General features: G+C 33.9%; 1 protein-coding gene across 1 annotated transcript; it reads right to left on the reverse strand.

Annotated features, from left to right (window-relative positions):
- Positions 1-20,262: 20,262 nt before the first annotated feature.
- On the reverse strand, positions 20,263-20,805 carry LOC141674066 (uncharacterized). Its single transcript, XM_074480793.1, has one exon. The coding sequence runs from the start codon at positions 20,803-20,805 to the stop codon at positions 20,263-20,265; it is 543 nt and encodes a 180-aa protein (XP_074336894.1).
- Positions 20,806-21,592: the final 787 nt, after the last annotated feature.

Here is a 21,592-nt window from a genome sequence, read left to right on the forward strand (position 1 = left end):
CAAGAAACCACAAAAACTCTCTGTCTCCCCTTGAAGCTTCCATTCGGCAATAACAAAAGAAAGCAAGAAATCAATTTCAAAAATCCAACTTCTAGCCATGGAAAAATTCTACAATTAAATCCTAAGCTTCCTACATCCTAAACTAAGGTAATATAAATTTTTGAGATCATTCTATTAAGGTTTGATGGATGAAATAAAATCAAGGAAGTGATGATGAATAGTAATGAGAAGTGATGATGAATAGTAATGAAAAGTAACTTTTTTTGGTTTCTTGATTTTTATGGCTTGATCTAGGTTCCTTAAACTCAACCAAGCATCCCCAAGACTCCACCATCAAGGATAACACATCAAAATCTTTCAATAAAGGTATAAATCCTTGACCAAACTTTGTTTAAGGTTTAAGTTTCAAGAAACTTTGAGATCTTAGCTAGAAACCTAGTTTTAGTAGTTGATTTGCTATTATCTTGATGTTTAGTTAGTTAGTATTAAGGTTGATGATTGTTGCCTCAAGAACATGATGTTCTTGAGAGGGGTTAGTATTGAGATGATGCTATGGTGGTTGTTGATGGTTGAAAAATGATTTAAGACGTAAACAAAACTCGAATCATAATCGTAACCTCGTTAAAATGAACAAAACACACCTTAAGTTTTCTGTAGAAGTTCCAGAATGTATAAACTGTAGTTTTTTGAAAATTAAGACTTGATTATAATATACAATGTTATAAGGATCGTTTAGGAGCTTGAATCTCTCAATTTTGATTTACGGATCAAAAGTTATGACCGTTTTAATAAAAGTGATTTACGCGATAAAAGCTGCTACGAATTACGAACTTTGGACATAGAAATGATCGACTTAAGAATATTCAAAAATCAAGAAATTTTAAAGAGAGTACGAAATAGAGTTTATTAACTTCTATAAAAATTCCAAATGAAAATATGGATTTTTCAGTTTTACAAAAATGTCAGATCTGAGACCGCGCGAGTCGAAACCATTAAGAATCGTGAGCGGTGCCGAGGGTTGGAATGTAAAAGGCATAAACGGACATAAGAGATTTTGAAAAGAAAGAGAACATGACAAGTACTTTTACCTATTGGAATAATAAGGGTAAAGTGAGTTGCGTGAACAACTAATAAGTATCGCGTATGTACGAGTCGCAATAGATACAAACGGGAACTAACGAAATGATAAATGTTTATAATTGTAGATTTCCGAGCGGACCCTAGAGCATCCTCCACTTCAAAGTACCCAGGCAAGTTTACGAACCCAAATCCATATATTGTTCTATTGTGAAAAGTTGTTTTACTGTCTTTCGAACAAATGCCATGTTGCCATGATAATAGAATTGTGAGTTTTTCGCTTCAATAGTGATTGTGTTACGATATATATACATGTCGTAGAATATTTTAATGCTATAGTTGAGCGTGATGTATAAGTTGTAAGACCGAGTGTCAGGCGGTTTTTATAAAATATAAACCCGGGAACCATCCCAGAGATCTTTTGGATGATTAAAAGGTCCGTACATATTTTATTTCAAGGGACTCGATGTCCACTTGTGAATTATTAAATACCCCGAATTTATTTAAAACGATTTCCAAAGATCGTATTCCCTCAACTATATTTAATCACTCGAATAATGAATATTATTTCAGATATTCATTTAATATAAGAGAAGTATTCTCCAACGATTATTTATTTTAAACTCGATTATTTATATTTATTAAAGATTACTTTAATTATTTAAACATAAATTAGTTGAGAAATATTAATTCAAATATTCTTTTAAAATATAACTACTCAAGGTTTAATTATTTAATAATTATTATTTAATTATTAAATATTTATTAAATGATTTAATATAATTTTAAAAATCATAAAACCTATTTTAAAATACTTTCTGAGTTTCAGTAACTCATTCGAATACTTTCGGATTGTCGAAGAATTTTATGTCGACATACTTTAAATCTTTTTACTATAGTTTCAAAAGAAACTCCCAATATATATTTATTTGTTGACAATGTTCAACTCACATTATCTTGGTACTTCCTCAGAAAATTCTCGGAAGTACATATATATACATACATATCAAAGTGTACCTATCAATAAGCAATATGCTTGGGGAACATTTTAAGTTCCTAGATATATGATGGGATTCTTACAAGGACAAGGAGGGGTAGACTCCAGTACTTCGTGCACTGGGGGGACTACCAATTTACTACTACATGAGAAGGTACCTTATATACCGATGAACATATGGAGTATGCGTACCTGAGAGGGATGGACGCAAAACCGTGTCTTGAGAGGGATAGACACGAAGTGTGTACCTGAGAGGGATGGACACATAAAGGCCCGAATGCGGCCAGGGTGATAACCGATAACAAAAGGGAATCATCCTTCTACTAGTAGAAAATGTTAAATATTTCCGTATTACGACTGATCATCGTATGCGGTGGCTCCGGTGAATGTCCTATTCTTCCGTTTGGAATTGAGATGCAATACCGTAACCCAAGCCTAGGTGTTGGGTCTACCATTAAGGTATTTGCAGACTATTAAGTCAATAAAAGAATTATTTTGAAAGGAAGTGTGTATCACCGAGAAGAACTATTTCTAAAACAAGCATATTGATAGTATATGGAATCTTTATAAATTTCTCATACAGTCTTTTCATACCGTACATTATTATGATGGGCATTATAGCTCACACTTATTTTCTTAAATTGACACAACATAACAGTGAATAAAGATGCCTATCATGAAACTCACGGACAGAAAACGGGTAGGAAACAGCCAGCTGTTCCGTAGGATGTTTGGTGTTGTACCTCAGGTAGATCAAATAAGCTGGATTGGTTTTTGCTAGTGTTTGTGCCCGAGAGATAACACGATTATATTTATATTATGAAACATTTGGATTATTAATTATGATTATATGGATTATTCTTTAGTAATTTATTATATCTTTATTTTCAGCGATAAGATGTTAGATTAATAAATGTCCTTAGAATATGATATGTAAATCTATATCTCTAAGTACGTGACTTAGAAATGAGATTATGAGAATAGTATTGATATTTCTAAAGATCCCTAGTCAAGTATTATTGTTAAGGGACGATAATAAATACATTGAGACTGGTGTGTTTGTTGGCTGATGATTATATCTCATTGATCATAGGTATGGTGATACTAAAGTCAAAATACAGGCATATGTATTAAATACATGGTGCTGGATTGACCCGTTGTGAGATACTACATGTTTATAGTGTCATAAGTTAATCTCACAGTGTTAATGATGTATAGGTCCTTTCACCTGAAATCATTATATTTCTATACGAGAATTAATATACTTTGATACTATTAAAAGTTATCCTTGACCGGGTAATAATAAAAGTAGACATTGGGTACATTATGAATCGTATGAGAAATATGAATAATCTAGATGGGATTTAGCCCTCCTTTATTATAGGAGTGATATTATTGGCCTCTTTATTGAGTAAGACTATAAAATGCATTGTCGTGCTCAAATACTGATTTGTTTAATAGTTTACTCATTGATCAAGGAAAGAAGGATTGAACGTTAACAGAGGATGACACAATGCATGCCTCGAGTTTGATCTATAATATAAGGCTAAGGGGATTATATTACATTGTACATTATTCACGAAAGGTTTAATTGATCACTGATTTAATTATTATTACTTGGGTAACAATGATGTATTACTAGATGCCGCTCATTGTTTATGATTTTAAATTAGATTTAAAATTGTTGTCAACGTAATAATAACCTAAAGGGTCGCACAAAGAATGATTGGAGGATTATTTAATTTAAATTCGGATTTAAATTAAATGTAATTAATTCGAATTATTTGTTATTAATTAAGTGTGACTTAATTAATTAAATAAATAGGAAATTCGAATTTAATATTAAATCTGAAATTAAGTTATTGGATGATTAAGTGAGACTTAATAATACAATAATTAGAATTTCGAATTTAATAATAATAATAGCTCTAAAATTCAGTTTAGGGTTGGAGGCCCATTAGCTCTTGCCTATATAATATCTTTTTCCTAATAGAATTAGGGTTACACATTTTATTTGATAAAACATAAACCCTAACAGCTTGAAGAGAGATAGAGAGAGCAAGAAGGCGGCCTCAAGAATGTGCTAGTACACACCCATCCTCCGGGCGATCATTCGTGTGGATACCTTCAAGGCGTAGATCGTTCCAGCGACGGGCTACGTGGTGATCATTCAAGACCTCCATATTTCCATTAATATAAAGCTTCTTAATGTAAACATACTGAACTACGAATTAAATATTATTTTTCGCATGGATTCTGCGGAGGGTTTCGATTTTTAAGATTTAAATTTACATTTTTCGTTGCGTATGTGCTAAAAACCCTTCAATGGCATCAGAGCTACTTGCGAAAAGTTTTTAATTCGTTTATGTGTTTAACCATTTTCGATATATAAGCATGTACGTGATTTGCCATGATTTGTTGTTGATATAATATGCTTGTATATGTATGGTTTTGAATATATAATATTCATGTGAGTTGTATAATCATAAGATGATTATGTAATCTGTATATATACTGATATATACATGATTTTTGTTTGTTCTAATTATGAGAATCGTATTAGATACGGATTCTGAATTGGCTGCTGCAGATTTGCTGAAATCTGGGTCTGGTGTCCGATTTGCACAAATGAATACCCTATTCGATAGGTAAACGAGCGTCTGAAGAAAACTGATAGTAAAAGCTATCATCGACTCGTCTGTAAGGCGCTTGACGTCGTTTACTTCCCGTAAACAGTGATTCTTGTTTTTCTGATTTGATTCTGATTTTTCTAATTTTTGTCATATTTCTTTTTATGATTAGATCATGGATAATATGATATATTAAGATCAGATTATGTGTTTTAACATGCTTTTATGTGTTGTATGAGCATGGTGGATGGTTATGGCCTTTCGACCTTAGCGTAATGGTTTTGGTTTTGGTTTTAAATACGACTTGCATGTCGTCATTCTTTGTAATCATAAATCTCGAATGTAACTCGAGTTATTCTTGTAAGTTCATTAGATTAGTTCTACTTTCAATCATGTAATGTAATTGAAGACTCAAGAAGGAAATCCAATGGAGGTGATTCAAAGAAGAAGACGAGACATATAAGGAGTCTAAACAAAGAAGAAGACGAGGCATACAAGAAGTCTAAACAAAGAAGAAGACTTATGAAATAAGTAGTTGTATTTATTTCCATCACCACATTAGATTGACCTTGATCTTTATCATGAGCTTGATAAAGATCACATAGGATGGGGCCATAACCAAACACATTTACTTTATTGCACTTTACATATTGATTTATGAATGTATGCATAAAATAGTTAATGATGCATGCTTTAATTAGATTAATCATGCATGAATGTATGTATTAGAACGTCACCCATGCCATGCCTAAACAAGATAAAATTTGTAACGACTCAAGATTTTAAAATTTATAAACGATTATGAGATTCTCGTGTTTATGAAACACGGAATGAAATACGAATCTTCTTTATTTCCGATATGGGGCGATTTTGTCAACAACGGGTTCATAGAACTTGTAAGGCTGTGGGTTTTAAGCGAGACCGGTGTGACTCCTCCACTACCTGAAAATTAAACCATTGACGAGTATTGATTTGAAGTATTTTATTTAAAGAAAAATTGGGAATCTCTTTACGATGGGATCATGATCATTATAATACTAACAAAACCCTAATGTTTAAATTAAGTTATTTAGATGCCTTCTAATATGTCCAACGCATTAACCCCTAGATCGGTAATGAGTGGGTTCGCCAGAGCGAAGTACTCCCATCTATCGTGGGATGGCGTGTTGAAGTATATGATACTTTTTAGACCTTTGGGTTTTAACTTAACTAAGTTACCATAATAGGATTGTGAACTTAGAGGCATAGAGTTTGGTGAGATTTACTGGATAAATAAGAATAAATGTTGTTCCACTAAACTATCCAAGAGTTATATAGTTGATATAATTGACAAATGTTGTCTACCTTATTGAATCATGTTTTAGGAGTAAAGCCAAAGCTGAACTAAAATGTTATGAAAATTTGGATCTTGGCTCACTAGAAAGTATATAGAAGATACTATTTTTGAATTAGTAGTTAGGGCTATTAATTTGATAAAATAGTGGGAGATATATATTTTGAATATATATATGAATAATCACTTGAACATAATTTAATAATCATATATAAACTAATTTATCTTATTCACTTTAAACATTGTAGATATCAAATGGCAATCAATTCAGACAACTTCTCTGTGCGATCAGTCCTTGAAAAGGACAAGTTGACAGGAACAAACTTCCTTGACTGGCAGAGGAACTTGAGGATTGTCCTCAAACAAGAGAGCAAGCTCTATGTCATAGATATCCCTCGCCCTGCACCTCTCCCTGAAGGAGCATCCCGTGCTCAACATAATGTTTATCAGAAACATATCGATGATGACACGGATGTTCAATGTCTCATGTTAGCGACCATGAGTGCTGAACTTCAGAAATAACATGAGAATATGGATTTTTATGATATGATTGAGCACCTTAAACGTATATTTGAAGGACAGGCTCATCAGGAGAGGTTTGATACTTTCAAATCATTGCATGCATGTAAGCAATGAGAACGTGATCTGGTTGGACCGTATGTTCTAAGGATGATTGGGTATATTGAGTACCTTGCCAAGTTAGGTGCCCCGATTGTTGTGGAGCACCAGATTGACCTAATTTTGCAATCTTTAAACAGCAGCTATTCTCAATTTGTGATGAATTACAATATGAATGAGATAGATAAGAACCCCACCGAACTGTTGGCTATGTTGAAAACTGCTGAGACCAACGTTCAGAAGGCATCCCCTGCTCCCATGTTGATGGTGAATAAGGGCAAGGCCAAAGGAAAGGGTAAATGGAAAGGCAAGAAGAAGATGGGATCTAAATCGAATGCTAATCTGAAACCTGATCCGACCAAGGCTTTGAAGCCTAAAGGTGGTAAAAGAAAGGGGCTCGCTTTGACCGTTAAGAGTAGGTTCCAAAGGTTGGTGATGTCACTATTGCAAGAAACTAGGTCATTGGAAGAGGAACTGTCATGCTTATTTGGAGGATCTGAAGAAGTAGAAGAAGGCTGTTTTTACTGCTTCTGATTCAGGTATTTATGTTATAGAAGTCAATTTGTCTACTTCTACATCTTGGGTATTGGATACTGGATGTGGTTCTCACATTTGTATAAATATGCAGGAACTGCAGGGAAGTAGGACATTGGCGAAGGGAGAAGTCGACCTACGAGTTGGAAATGGAGCAAAGTTTGCTGCTTTAGCTGTAGGGACTTATCATTTATCATTGCCCACTGGGCTTGTTTTACAACTAGATAACTTTTTACGTGCCTGCGATTTGCAGAAACATTATTTAAGTTTCTTGTTTGGACAAGAAAGGTTTTTTGTTTTTAATTAGAACAATAGTTGTTCCTTTTCATTCAATAATGTTACCTACGGGATTGGACGTTTGTTTAATGGTTTATATGTTCTTGATATAGATACTTCTGTCTATAACATAAATAATGATAATAAACGTATTAAGATGAAAGACTCAAATCAAACATACCTTTGGCATTGTTGTTTAGGTCACATAAATGAGAAACGCATTTCAAAATTACATAAAGATGGTTACTTGGATAAGTTTGATTTTGAATCATACGAAGAATGCAAATCTTGTCTCATTGGAAAAATGGTTAAAGCTTCTTTTACCGGACAAGGTGAAAGGGCCACCGAACGATTAGGACTTATACATAGTGATGTATGTGGTCCAATGCGTATGATGGCAAAAGGTGGCTTTTACTACTTCATTACTTTTACTGATGATTTCAGTAGATATGGATATGTGTATCTTTTGAAGAACAAATCCGATTCTTTTGAAAAGTTCAAAGAATACAAGGCTGAAGTGGAAAAGCAAACAGGGGAAAGTATAAAAGTTCTACAATCAGATCGTGGAGGAGAATACTTAAGCCTCGAGTTTAAAGGTTTTTTGAAGGAGTGTGGTATCGTATCACAACTTACTCCTCCTGGAATGCCTCAATGGAATGGAGATTCTGAGAGGAGAAATCGTACCTTATTGGACTTGGTGTGATCGATGATAAGTCTAGCAGATCTTCCAATAAGTTTCTGGGGTTATGCTCTAGAAATGGCTGCATATACACTAAACTAAGTTACAACTAAATTGGTTTAAAAGACTCCATATGAGATGTGGACTGAAAAACGTCACAGCATGTCTTTTATGAAAGTATGGGGATGCGAAGCATTTTTGAAACGCTTGGTGTCTGACAAGCTGGGACCAAAATCGGATAAATGTTATTTTGTGGGATATCCTGAAGAAACTAAAGGGTATAGTTTCAATAATCCTACCGAGAACAAAGTGTTTGTTGCTCGAATCGCTGTATTTCTTGAAAGAGAGTTACTTTCAAAGAAAATTAGTGGGAGGACTATAGATCTCGATGAAGATCGAGTTGTACAAAATAATTTTGAACCAGAGTTGGAAAATGGGCAGGAAGTACATCAAGATGTTCCTGCTCTGGAAACACAGGTTGTTCATAGATCTAGTAAGGCTCGTCATGAGCCAGAGAGATATTATGGATTTTTCTTGACTCAAGATGATGATGTAATACTCATAGATAATGATGAGCCTCTTACCTACCAAGATGCTATGAACAGTCCAGACTCCGAAAGATGGCTAGAGGCCATGAAATCCGAAATGGAATCCATGTATCAAAATAAAGTACGGACTTTAGTTGATCCACCTGAAGGGGTAAAACCTATAGGATGCAAGTGAGTTTTCAAGAAGAAAACTGACATGGATGGTAAAGTACAGACCTATAAAGCGCGACTGGTGGTAAAAGGTTTCAAATAAGTTCATGGTATAGACTATGATGAGACCTTTTCACCAGTTGCTATGGTCAAGTCCATCAGGATTTTGCTAGCAATTGCTGCTTACTACGACTATGAGATTTGGAAAATCGATGTCAAAACCGATTTCTTAAATGGGAGCCTTGAAGAGGATGTATACATGATACAACCTGAGGGTTTTGTCGATCCCAAGTTTGCTAAGATGGTCTGTAAGTTGCTTCGATCTATTTATGGATTGAAGCAAGCCTCAAGGAGATGGAATCGTCATTTTGATGAAACAGTCAAAGAATTTGGCTTTATTCAAAATGAAGATGAACCGTGTGTTTACAAGAAGGTTAGTGGGAGCCATGTGGCATTCATAATACTATATGTAGATGACATATTACTAATAGGGAATGACATACCTTCTCTACAGGCTGTTAAGACTTGGTTGGGAAATAGTTTCTCGATGAAGGACTTAGGTGATGCTACCTATATATTAGGGATCAAGATCTATTGAGATATATCAACGAAATTAATCGGTCTAAGTCAGAGTACATATATTGATAAAGTATTGCATCATTTCAGGATGCAAAAGGCAAAAAGAGGACATGTCCCAATGTCTCATGGGATATTGATCTCAAAAGATAACTGATCTAAATCATTAGATGATAAGGGCTGTATGAGCAAAGTTTCATATGCTTCGGCAATTGGATCTATAATGTATACGATGATATGTACTCGTCCTGATGTTTCATACGCCTTGAGCATGACGAGTAGATACCAGCCTAATCCTGGTAAGGGTCACTGGATAGCTGTCAAGAATATTTCTAAGTACTTGAAAAGGACTAAAGATTCATTCTTGGTGTATGGAGGAGATGAGAAGCTGGTTGTAAAGGGTTACACTGACGCCAGAGACGATTCAGTATCTCAGTCAGGTTTTGTGTTTTGCCTTAATGGAGGTGCTGTAAGTTGGAAGAGTTCAAAGCAAGAGACAGTAGCTGATTCTACAATGGAAGTTGTGTATATTGCTGCCAGTGAAGCAGCCAAAGAGGCTGTTTGGATACGGAAATTCATAATGGGACTTGGTGTGGTTCCATCGATCACAGATCCAGTCGATCTTTACTGTGATAATAATGGAGCCATCGCGTAGGCTAAAGAACCAAGGTCCCATTCCCGGGCAAAGCATATACTTAGGAGATATCACCTTCTTCGAAAGATTAATGAAAGAGGAGATATACATATATGTAAAGTACATACTGATGATAATGTTGCAGACCTACTGATTAAGGATCTGTTGCAGCAAAAGCATGAAGGTCATACTAGTTCCATGGGTATTAAATACATGGGTGATTGGCTCTAGTGCAAGTGGGAGATTGTTAGTGTTTGTGCCCTAGAGACAACACTATTATGTTTATATTATGAAATATTTGGATTATTAATTATGATTATATGGATTATTCTTTAGTAAATTATTATATCTTTATTTTCTATGATAAGATGTTAGATTAATAAATGTCCTTGGAATATGATATGTAAATCTATATCTCTAAGTACGTGACTTAGAAATGAGATTATGAGAATAATATTGATATTCCTAAAGATCCCTAGTCAAGTATTATTGTTAAGGGACGATAATAAATACATTGAGACTAGTGTGTTTGTTGGCTGATGATCATATCTCATTGATCATAGGTATGGTGATACTAAAGTCAAAACACATGCACATGTATTAAATACATGGTGCTGGATTGACCCGTTGTGAGATACTAAATGTTTATAGTGTCATAAGTTAATCTCACAGTGATAAATGATGTATTGGTCCTTTGACCTGAAATCATTATATTTCAATACGAGAATTAATATACTTTGATACTATTAAAAGTTATCCTTGACCGGGTAATAATAAATGTAGACATTGGGTACATTATGAATCGTATGAGAAATATGAATGATCTAGACGGGATTTAGCCCTCTTTTATTAAAGGAGTGATATTATTGGCCTCTTGATTGAGTAAGACTATAAAATGCATGGTCGTGCCCAAATACTGATTTGTTTAATAGTTTACTCATTGATCAAGGAAAGAAGGATTGAACGTTAACAGAGGATGACACAATGCATGCCTCGAGTTTAATCTATAATATAAGGCTAAAGGAATTATATTACATTGTATATTATTCACGAAAGGTTTAATTGATCACCGATTTAATTATTATTACTTGGGTAACAATGATGTTTACTAGATGCCGCTCATTGTTTATGATTTTAAATTAGATTTAAAATTGTTGCCAACGTAATAATAACATAAAGGGTCACACAAAGAATGATTGGAGGATTATTTAATTTAAATTTGGATTTAAATTAAATGTAAGTAATTCGAATTATTTATTATTAATTAAGTGTGACTTAATTAATTAAATAAATAGGAAATTCGAATTTAATATTAAATCCAAAATTAAGTTATTGGATGATTACGTGAGACTTAATAATACAATCATTAGAATTTCGAATTTAATAATAATAATAACTCTAAAATTCAGTTTAGGGTTGGAGGTCCATTAGCTCTTGCCTATATAATATCTTTTTCTAATAGAATTAGGGTTACACGTTTTATTTGATAAAACATAAACTCTAGCATCTTGAAGAGAGATAGAGAGAGCAAGAAGGCGGCCTCAAGAACGTGCTAGTACACACCCATCCTCCGGGCGATCATTCGTGTGGATACCTTCAAGGCGTAGATCGTTCCAGCGACGGGCTACGTGGTGATCATTCAAGACCTCCATCTTTACATTAACGTAAAGCTTCTTAAGGTAAACATACTGAACTACGAATTAAATATTATTTTCTGCATGGATCCTGCGGAGGGTTTCGATTTTTAAGATTTAAATTTACGTTTTTCGTTTCGTTTATGTGCTAAAAACCCTTCAGTTTTCAGTTATTTTTAGTCCGGCTTATTTACAAGTATGACTTATTTAAGGTAATAGATAAGAAACGTATATTTAGTCGTCGGTCTAACCTTACTTAAAGGTTACTCCCGCGGTAAGACTTAATCACTTTTGGGACTGTAATAATAATCACCTTGTGGATTTCTATACCCTAGTAATGATTGGTTCGTTTACAAGACAATAAGCTGTAAGTGTGTGTGTGTTGATAAGTATGGGGTCATAAAGGTGTGAGTATTTATATATTGTTGTACGAGATAAGTGTTATACATGATTTAAGATGGCATGGCCTCCTAGATCCCTGACCCCGGATTTTGGGGCGCCACGCTATCTATTTATTGAGTTATCAGAGAAGATGTTACAATGACCACATCATTTTGATGGGCTACTCCTAGTTGGAGGTTACATTTTGTCTTAACATAATTATGCAAATATAGTTTTGTTTATCATCAGAATTTAGGCTTGATTCCTAGCAGAGTACATAACCACTATCATTGGTTGTGTTCGCCAAGTTTTCTCATGTGTACCCATGTTGATACGTCCACGGTACTGTTCACCGATTTGCAACTGCAAAAATTTAGTTTACAATTTACTGAAGGTATGCGCTATTTTATAGTAAAATATGACATCTAGGTTTTATCACAAATGCGTATTTGTTTAAAATGAAAATTGTTACAAATTTCATGTATTCATCCGCATAAATATTTTTACCTCTGAAAGCAATTGAGGTTGCACAAAAATCTGGCAAGGTGTATATTTTTTTCTAGTGCCTCAAGTTGTGAGCGGCACAAAAAACTGGCAAAATGTCTAATATTTTCCACTGCCTTAAGTTATAAGAGGTCACTGACATGTTCGATGTCTTATTTCAGGGTTTCGACAAAAGCATTGGTCGTTAATAATCCTCATTGTGTAAAAACTATTCTTTAATTTTTATAAGACCTATTTTTTTCTTGAATCTGCATAAACTGATAAATTATGACTTAATAATCAACTCATGGACAGTTCATCATCTTAAAAATTATATGCAAAATTGTATCTTAAATATCATATTATCTCAAAAGTGATTAACCAATTGGTAAGAAGATATATATATATATATATATAGCCAAATGATCAAATATAAACTAACTTAAAATAAAAATTAGAAACTAATCTAAACTATTATATCAATATAATATAATGACCCCCCTAAAAGCACTATACCCAACTAATGCACCTTCCGACACACAATCTCAGCTTTCCCCTCCATTTTTAATTTGATTTTTCTCATCAAACTATAAGTTTTTTTTAAATCCGACTTCACTGTATTTTTCTCAATCTCTCAATGATCGATTTGCATACCATATGTGTTATCTTTCGAAGTAATTTTAAAAAAAAATTGGTTTTGAGTTTCTATTCTAAAATTAGTTTCAATTAGAGTAGCCCTCTATATAATATATATATATATATATATTCAATTTATAATGCTCTAAAAAATAAATTATTCTTATATTTTCATTCATGCAATACTCACACATACATATAATGTGAACAATTTAAAAAATATGTGTGATTGGCCTAGTGGTATTAAGATGACAATCTAGTGTGTAAATTCAAGTTCGAATGCGTTTAACAACATAATTTTACTGAAAAAACACAAAGGTGAACCTGTCATTTAAAAGTATGTAAGTTGACTCATATATGTTACTAATTTATACTCCCTTAGTCCCTTCCAATTGTTTACATTTCTGAGGAAGTGTCTGGCACACATTTTAAGGTGCATAAAAAGTATAGTTATGTAACTTATTTTTACAATTTTCTTTTTCTGAATAAAAGTTGAATTTTTAATTTTTATTCAGAAAAAGAAAATTGTAAAAAAAATACAGAACTATATTTTATATGTACCTTAAAATGCGTGTTGAATACTCTTTTAAAAATGTAAACAATCGAAAGGGACGGACGGAGTAGTATATAACAATAAAATACAAAGTATCAAATGCAAAAAGAAAAAATGATTAAAAATTAATATTTACGAGCCTCTATAAATATAATACCAAATATTTATGTTTTAAATACACACAAGAACACCTAATATGGGTATGATTTACAACTAGGGGTGAGCAAAGGGTCAGAACCGAACCGAACCGAACCGGAACCGAAAGAACCGAGAACCGAAATAGGAATATTTTAAGAATCGGACCGGACCCGTTTATATGTAAGAACCGAACCGGAACCGGACCGTAAATTTCGGTTCGATTCGGTTCGGTTCTTAACCGGAAGAACCGAATTTATATTTTATTTCATATATATTTACTTTTTATATTATTTTATATTCTAACTTTTTAAATTTTGACTAGTTTTTATTATTTATTGAGGGTAACTTAGTAAAAGAAGATTCTTATTAGTGGTGAATCATTTTGAATTTGATTAATTTCTAATATTTATGAAGAAAAAATATTTATAAAAATATTCAAAACTCCATAACTATTTAAAGAAACGAGTAATACAATAAAAATCATAGTTTTCTTAAAATTTATTAAAGTATTATAAATAAGAAAACATAATACGTAATATATATACATATATTTATATATATTTTTGTATTTATTCATTTATATACGGTTCGGTTCTTACGGTTCTATTATGTTAAGAACCGAACCGAACCGAATAAAGAACCAAAATTTCTAGAAAAACAAGAACCGACCGGACCCGTATTAGTTAAGAACCGAACCGGAACCGCAATTTTTGATTGGTTCGGTTCGGTTCTCGATTCCGAACCGGGAAATGCTTACTCCTATTTACAACATATATTATTGAGTGCTCTAGTGGTAAAATGTTGAACATAGCAATTGTAAGACTTGGGTTCGATTCCCATAAAAACATTTTTTTGTGTTAAAATATATATACGTTGTAAGACTTAGGTTCGATTACCATGAAAAGCATTTTTTGTGTTATAATATATATAAGGGTAATTTAGATATTTTAAACCTACAAGTTATAAGACTTGGGTTCGATTCCCATGAAAGGCATTTTTTGTGTTATAATATCTATAAGGGTAATTTAGATATTTTAAACTTAATAATTTATCTCACCATTTAAATTGAAAAAAAATTATCACCAAGACCCTATGTTGGGTATAGTATATATTATAGATAGATAATAGATAGATGGATAGATGGATTACATTTTAATGAAAGATATATTTGATTATACTAATTCAGACATACTTATTATTTTAACAAATATATTTAATAAAATAATAAAATAATAAAATAATAATTATTTAAAATAAACATGTATCGCACAGGTTTTAGGCTAGTATATATAACTAAAATTGAATTCAACATATGTATGTTTCTCAATATCTGGATATGTGTTGCAATAATATTACGTAAACTATCAAAAATAAATTAAAAAATAGTAACAACATTAGAAATAACAATGTGTATGTACATTTAAAAAATTTTAAAAAAACGTGCATCATACGAGTTATATAAGCAAGACAATATATGGTGATAACTATGTTTATTTTCCCGTAGTTTTTTCCTTGAGCGGCTCGAACTTGGACTCCGTACTGCACGTATATGGTATAGCTACAGTGAGGCTCGTGTATAACAGAACTAGAAGGAGGTTAGATCCTAATCTGGTTGGAGCTTCCGTGAGTTAGTAAGACAGAGGCCTCCGTGTTCCGAGTAGAGATGCACAAAAGGCCCATCGGGCCGCGTTTTTACCGGATCTTAAAAAATCCGGAAATTGACCAGGCCGGGTTTTTCAGGATTTGATTTTGACCGGGCCGGGCTTTCGAGAAATTTCAGAGCCCACTTAGGCCCTGAGATGGGCCTTGCCGTGCTTTTTTCGGGCCAGATTAGATTGGGCCGAACTTTTTAAAATTTAAATTAGATTGGGTTTTATTAGAGGTTCCGAAGACTATATATATATTAGCAACTAGATCACTGCAAACATGTATTATTTTGCATGGAATATTTTAGTAAAATACTAGTTCATTTAAAATATTTAAGTGCGACAAAAAATGTACATGTTTATAGAATTATACGTTTTATAAATATTATCCAAATATATACAGTGTATTTACTATATCCGCTTTCATTAATCATACTATAAAGTAGATAAATAGTATTATTAGTTACGAATATGGAAATATATATGTCTAAAGTATTATTTATAATTATAGTAAATGTGAATACATAAATATATAAGGAAATATATTCAGATTCGGGATTTTCGGAATTTTAATCAGATCGGGTCAAAGACCGGACCGAGCCGAAGCCCGGATTTTTAACCGGACCGGGCTTTATCTAAAAATATAAAGCCCGCTGAGACCCTAAGCCCAGGTCTGGACTCACGAGCACCGGTCTCCTATATCATACTCTTTTATTCTTTCTTTCTTTCTAAAATATGCCCTCTGTTATAAAATACTGGTTATAGTAATAAAAGAGCTGCTAAATAACTACTATATTTAACCGGAGAGAGAGAGAGAGAGAGCAATATGAGAAGTAGAAGAAGCAGAGAAAGAATCGCTAGGTGCATTTTTCATTCACTGATTCAAGCTATATTTATAGCAAGTGAAAGGAGACATGCAATTAATACAAATTGTAAAAATTCTACACCTAAGTTTAACCCTACTATTACATATTTGACCATGTGACAATCAATTCACACCACTCCCCTTTGATTGTCTTTGTGGTATGGATCATAGACTGCCTCGTTAAAACCTTGTCAAAGAAAAACCCAGTGGGATAAAAAACTTTAACGAAGGAAAAAGAGTACAATCTCCCCTTGGAAAAACTAATCATTCGCTGAATTTTGTTGAAACAAATTCTTGAGTCGGCGCATTCCAATGTTATGTCGTAACTTCCCAAATGTTGAATTCGGTAATGATTTCGTGAATAAATCAGCAAGGTTGTCACATGACCGAATTTGTTGTACATCAATTTCACCATTCTTTTGAAGCTCATGAGTGTAGAAGAATTTTGGTGAAATGTGTTTCGTCCTGTCCCCTTTGATATATCCTTCCTTGAGTTGATCAATGCATGCAGTGTTGTCCTCAAACATGACAGTAGGACTTCTTGTGATGTCTGGCAATCCACATGATTCTTGAATATTCTTGATGATAGACCGCAACCAAATACATTCTCTACTGGCTTCATGAATTACAATGAGTTCTGAGTGATTTGTTGAGGTTGCTACTGTAGTTTGCTTCGTGGATTTCCAGGAAATGGCTGCACCGCAATATGTAAATACATATCCAGTTTGTGATTTGCCAAAATAAGGATCTGACAAGTATCCAGCGTCTGCATATCCGATCAACTGAGATGTTGAGTTTTTCGGGAAAAATAATCCAAAGTCTGTTGTTCCCCGAAGATAACGGAATATATGTTTAATCCCATTCCAATGTCTGTCCATCGGAGCAGAGCTAAATCTAGCCAATAAATTCACAGCAAATGCAATATTTGGCCTTGTATTATTTGTAAGATACATAAGTGCACCAATTGCACCTAGATATGGAAATTCAGGACCAAGAACTTCTTCATCATCTTCTCGTGGTCGAAATGGATCTTTATCAGGCTCTAAAGATCTAACCACCATTGGAGTAGTCAGTGGATGAGATTTATCCATGTAAAATCTGTTTAAAACCTTTTCTGTATATGTAGATTGGTGGAGGAAAATTCCCGATGACAAGTGCTCGACTTGTATACCAAGACAATATTTTGTCCTTCCAAGATCTTTCATTTCAAACTCTCTCTTTAGGTATATGACAGCTTCATCAACCTCTATAGCTGTTCCTACAAGGTTTAAATCATCCACATATACAGCAATAATCACAAAACCAGATTGTGATTTTTTGATAAAAACACATGGAGAAATTTGGTTACTAATATACCCATTCTTTTGTAAATAACAACTAAGTCTGTTATACCACATACGACCAGATTGTTTAAGTCCATACAATGATCGCTGAAGTTTAATGGAGTATTTATGACGAGGTTTCTTGAACTCATCCATTTTTAACCCTTCTGGGATTTTCATAAAAATTTCACTATCAAGTGAACCATACAGGTATGCAGTAACGACGTCCATAAGGCGTGTTTCCAATTTTTCTTTAGATGCCATACCTAATATAAAACAAAAAGTAATTCCATCCATCACTGGCGAGTATGTCTCTTGATAATCAATGTCAGGCCTTTGAGAAAACCCCTGTGCTACAAGTCGGGCTTTATATCTGATAATTTCATTCTTTTCATTTCGTTTTCTTATGAATACCCAATTATTTCCAACAGGGCTCACACTGATTGGTGTTTGGACAACAGGTCCAAATACTTCTCTTTTACGCAATGAATTTAATTCTGTTTGGATTGCGTCTTTCCATTTTGGCCAGTCTTTTCTTCGACGGCATTCATCCACACTTTGTGGTTCAGGATCAGAATTTATGTCTACATCCAATGCTGCAGAATACACAAATACATCATCGATTATGGCTTTACTTCGATCCCATAATTTCATATCATGCACATAATTTATTGAAATTTCATGATTGTTTAATCCCGTATCTTCGGGGACTGGAATCTCTTCAGGAGATAATACCACTTTAGGGGTATTTGCTTCTCCTGGAGCATGTGCCACTTCAGGGGCAATTTTCTTTATTTTTCTTTTTCGTGGTGCAACATCTTTTGCACCGACCGGTCTACCACGCTTCAGGCGTGGCTTTGATTCTGTAACCAATTCTTTTGTATCTGATTTTTGAATTGGTATATCTATTCTAGCTGGAGTATTTACTGCAGGTATTTGAGATTTAGTTATATTTCTAGAATCGTTAAATGCGTCAGGCATTTGGTTTGCGATATTTTGCATATGAATAATTCTTTTAACTTCAAGTTCGCATTGACCGGTACGTGGATCTAGAAAATATAATCCTGATGCATTCCATGTTATGTCAGGATTAACCTTGTTTGAATGTTTATCTCCCCCTAAAGGAGGAAACATAGACTCGTCAAAATGACAATCTGCATATCTTGCGGTAAATAAGTCTCCGGTTAGAGGCTCCAGATATCTAATTATAGATGTGGAATCAAAACCAACGTAGATACCTATTCTTCTTTGAGCTCCCATCTTCGATCTTTGTGGTGGAGCAATCGACACATATACAGCACTTCCGAAAATTTTGAAGTGAGAAATATTAGGAACTTGACCAAGTACCAGTTGTAGCGGAGAATGTTGGTTGTAGGAAGTTGGTCTAATCCTAATAATATTAGCAGCATGAAGTATTGCGTGACCCCAAATAGATGTAGGTAATTTTGCTTTCAACAATAGCGGTCTTGCAATAAGTTGGAGTCTTTTGATAAAGGACTCGGCTAACCCATTTTGTGTATGTACATGAGGAACTGGGTGTTCAACTGAGATTCCTACAGACATGCAATAGTCGACAAAAGTTGCAGATGTGAATTCGCCGGCATTATCTAAACGGATTGACTTAATGCAATGATCTGGGAATTGAGCTCGTAATTTGATTATTTGGGCAAGTAGTTTTGCAAAAGCATCATTACGAGTTGAGAGAAGACAAACATGAGACCATCTAGTTGAGGCATCGATTAATACCATGAAGTACCTAAATGGGCCAGATGATGGGTGTATAGGTCCACATATGTCCCCTTGGATCCTTTCTAAAAAAGTTGGGCTTTCAAGCTGAACTTTAGTAGGGGATGGTCGAGTAATCAATTTTCCTAAAGAACATGCTGAACATTGAAGGTCATTGTTGGAAAGAACTTTAAAATATTTAAGAGGATGACCAGTAGAATTCTCTATAATACGACGCATCATAGAGACGCCAGGATGACCTAATCTTTCATGCCAAAGTGTAAAAGATTTTGGATCTACGAGTTTGGAAGCAACGACATTGTGTGACTCAATAGTTCTAATTTTCATTATATATAATCCTGAGGAAAGTGAGTGAAACTTTTCTAAGATTTTCTTGTTACTAGGATTAGCGGAAGTAATAAGAAGATATTCTTTATTAGCCTCAGAGGTAGTTTCGATGTGAAAATTGTTGAGTCGGATATCTTTAAAACTAAGAAGATTTCTAGTAGACTTACTAGAATATAATGCATTTGAAATGTGTATGTGGGTACCGTTAGGTAGGACGAAACTAGCTTTTCCAAAACCTTCGATTATATTAGATACGCCGGAAATCGTTCCGACTTGAGCTTTGGTTTTGGTTATTTGGGTAAAATACTTTTGGTTCTGTAGAATCGTATGAGTTGTACCACAATCAGCAATGCATATATCTTCAGAGTCCATTCTGTATATAATTAGGAAACATAATTTATTTGATAAGAATATAACACACTACATAGTTCAAACAAAATAAAGCACACAATACACATTACTATAATAATTATATGAAACTAATCTTCAGCCTTCCATATGGGAGTTTCGTTAGGTTCATTCGGACCATTAATGCTTATTCCTCCAGTTGTGATTCTCGGGAAATCATCTATGTTATTGTTGGCGAAATTTGTTTCTACCATTTTCTCTTTTGATTTTTGAGAAGATTGGTATAACTTAACAAGATGATCTGGGGTATGACAATTACGTGTCCAGTGCCCATTCATGCCGCACCTATAGCAAACATTTTCAGTTTTTCCTCCTCGTGGTGCCTTTCTTTTACTCTGTGATTCAGATTGCCATTTCCGGTGACCAGAGTTGTTATATGGACGAAAATGCCCGTGGCTCCGACCTCGTCTATGGTACCGCCCTTGGCCCCGTCCACCTCTATACCCTTTTCCACGTACATTCTGCTGGAATGACATGTTATTTACTTCAGGTAATGGGGCAGATCTTGTTGGACGGGATTGATGATTCTTAATCACCAATTCATGATTCTGTTCAGCAGCGAGGAGAGTTGATAGAAGATCCCCGAACTTAGTAAATTTGCGCTCCGTGTACATCTCTGCTAAGTTGATATTGTTGGGGTGAAAAGTTGATAGTGTTTTATCAATTTTTCTTTTTTCCGTAACTTTCTCACCACACATAATAAGCCTAGAACTTATTTTGAACAAAGCAGAGCTATATGCTCAGACACTCTTAAAATCCTGAAGTCTTAAATTAGCCCAATCATTTTCAGCTGCAGGTAGATAAACTAGTTTCTGGTGATCGAACCTATCCTTTAGATTTTCCCATAAAATAAAGGGATCCTCGACTTCTAAGTACTCAGATTTTAAATCTTCATGCATGTGGTGTCGGAGAAAAATTATAGAGGTAAAGTTTTCTTCGGCTGTGGATTTATTTTCTGCCTTTATTGTATCGCTTAATTTCTTTGAACCCAAGTGCAACTTTACATCTTGTACCCATGATAAATAATTATCGCCAGAAATGTCCAAGGCAACGAACGACAAGCTTGTAATATTTGTCATACTAAATCTGAATTAACACGAAAATTTATCAAATTTTAATTCATCAATGTAAATATTACATAAAATCCTAGTTAATCGGGTGCGTTAATAAATACGCAATAATCAATGTATATATCATTATTATCATTGATATTATAAATAAATCTATATATAAAATGACAAATGGATTATCACCCGCCATACGGACGTCTGCGTATGCAGATTATCTCCGTCCAATAATAAATTAAAATGGACAATCCTGCATAAGTTAGTTAGGGGCAAAAAGTTATTATCCGATAGTTATGCAATTTATAAATTAAGGTTCCCACTATACTTCGGTATT

This window comes from Apium graveolens, chromosome 7 (genome assembly GCF_009905375.1).
Source record: "Apium graveolens cultivar Ventura chromosome 7, ASM990537v1, whole genome shotgun sequence".
In the NCBI taxonomy this organism is placed as follows: Eukaryota; Viridiplantae; Streptophyta; class Magnoliopsida; order Apiales; family Apiaceae; genus Apium; species Apium graveolens.

Excerpts from the sequence above, each read along its gene's own strand:
- LOC141674066 (XM_074480793.1), bottom strand. The coding sequence starts at position 20,805 with ATGTACACGGAGCGCAAATTTACTAAGTTCGGGGATCTTCTATCAACT.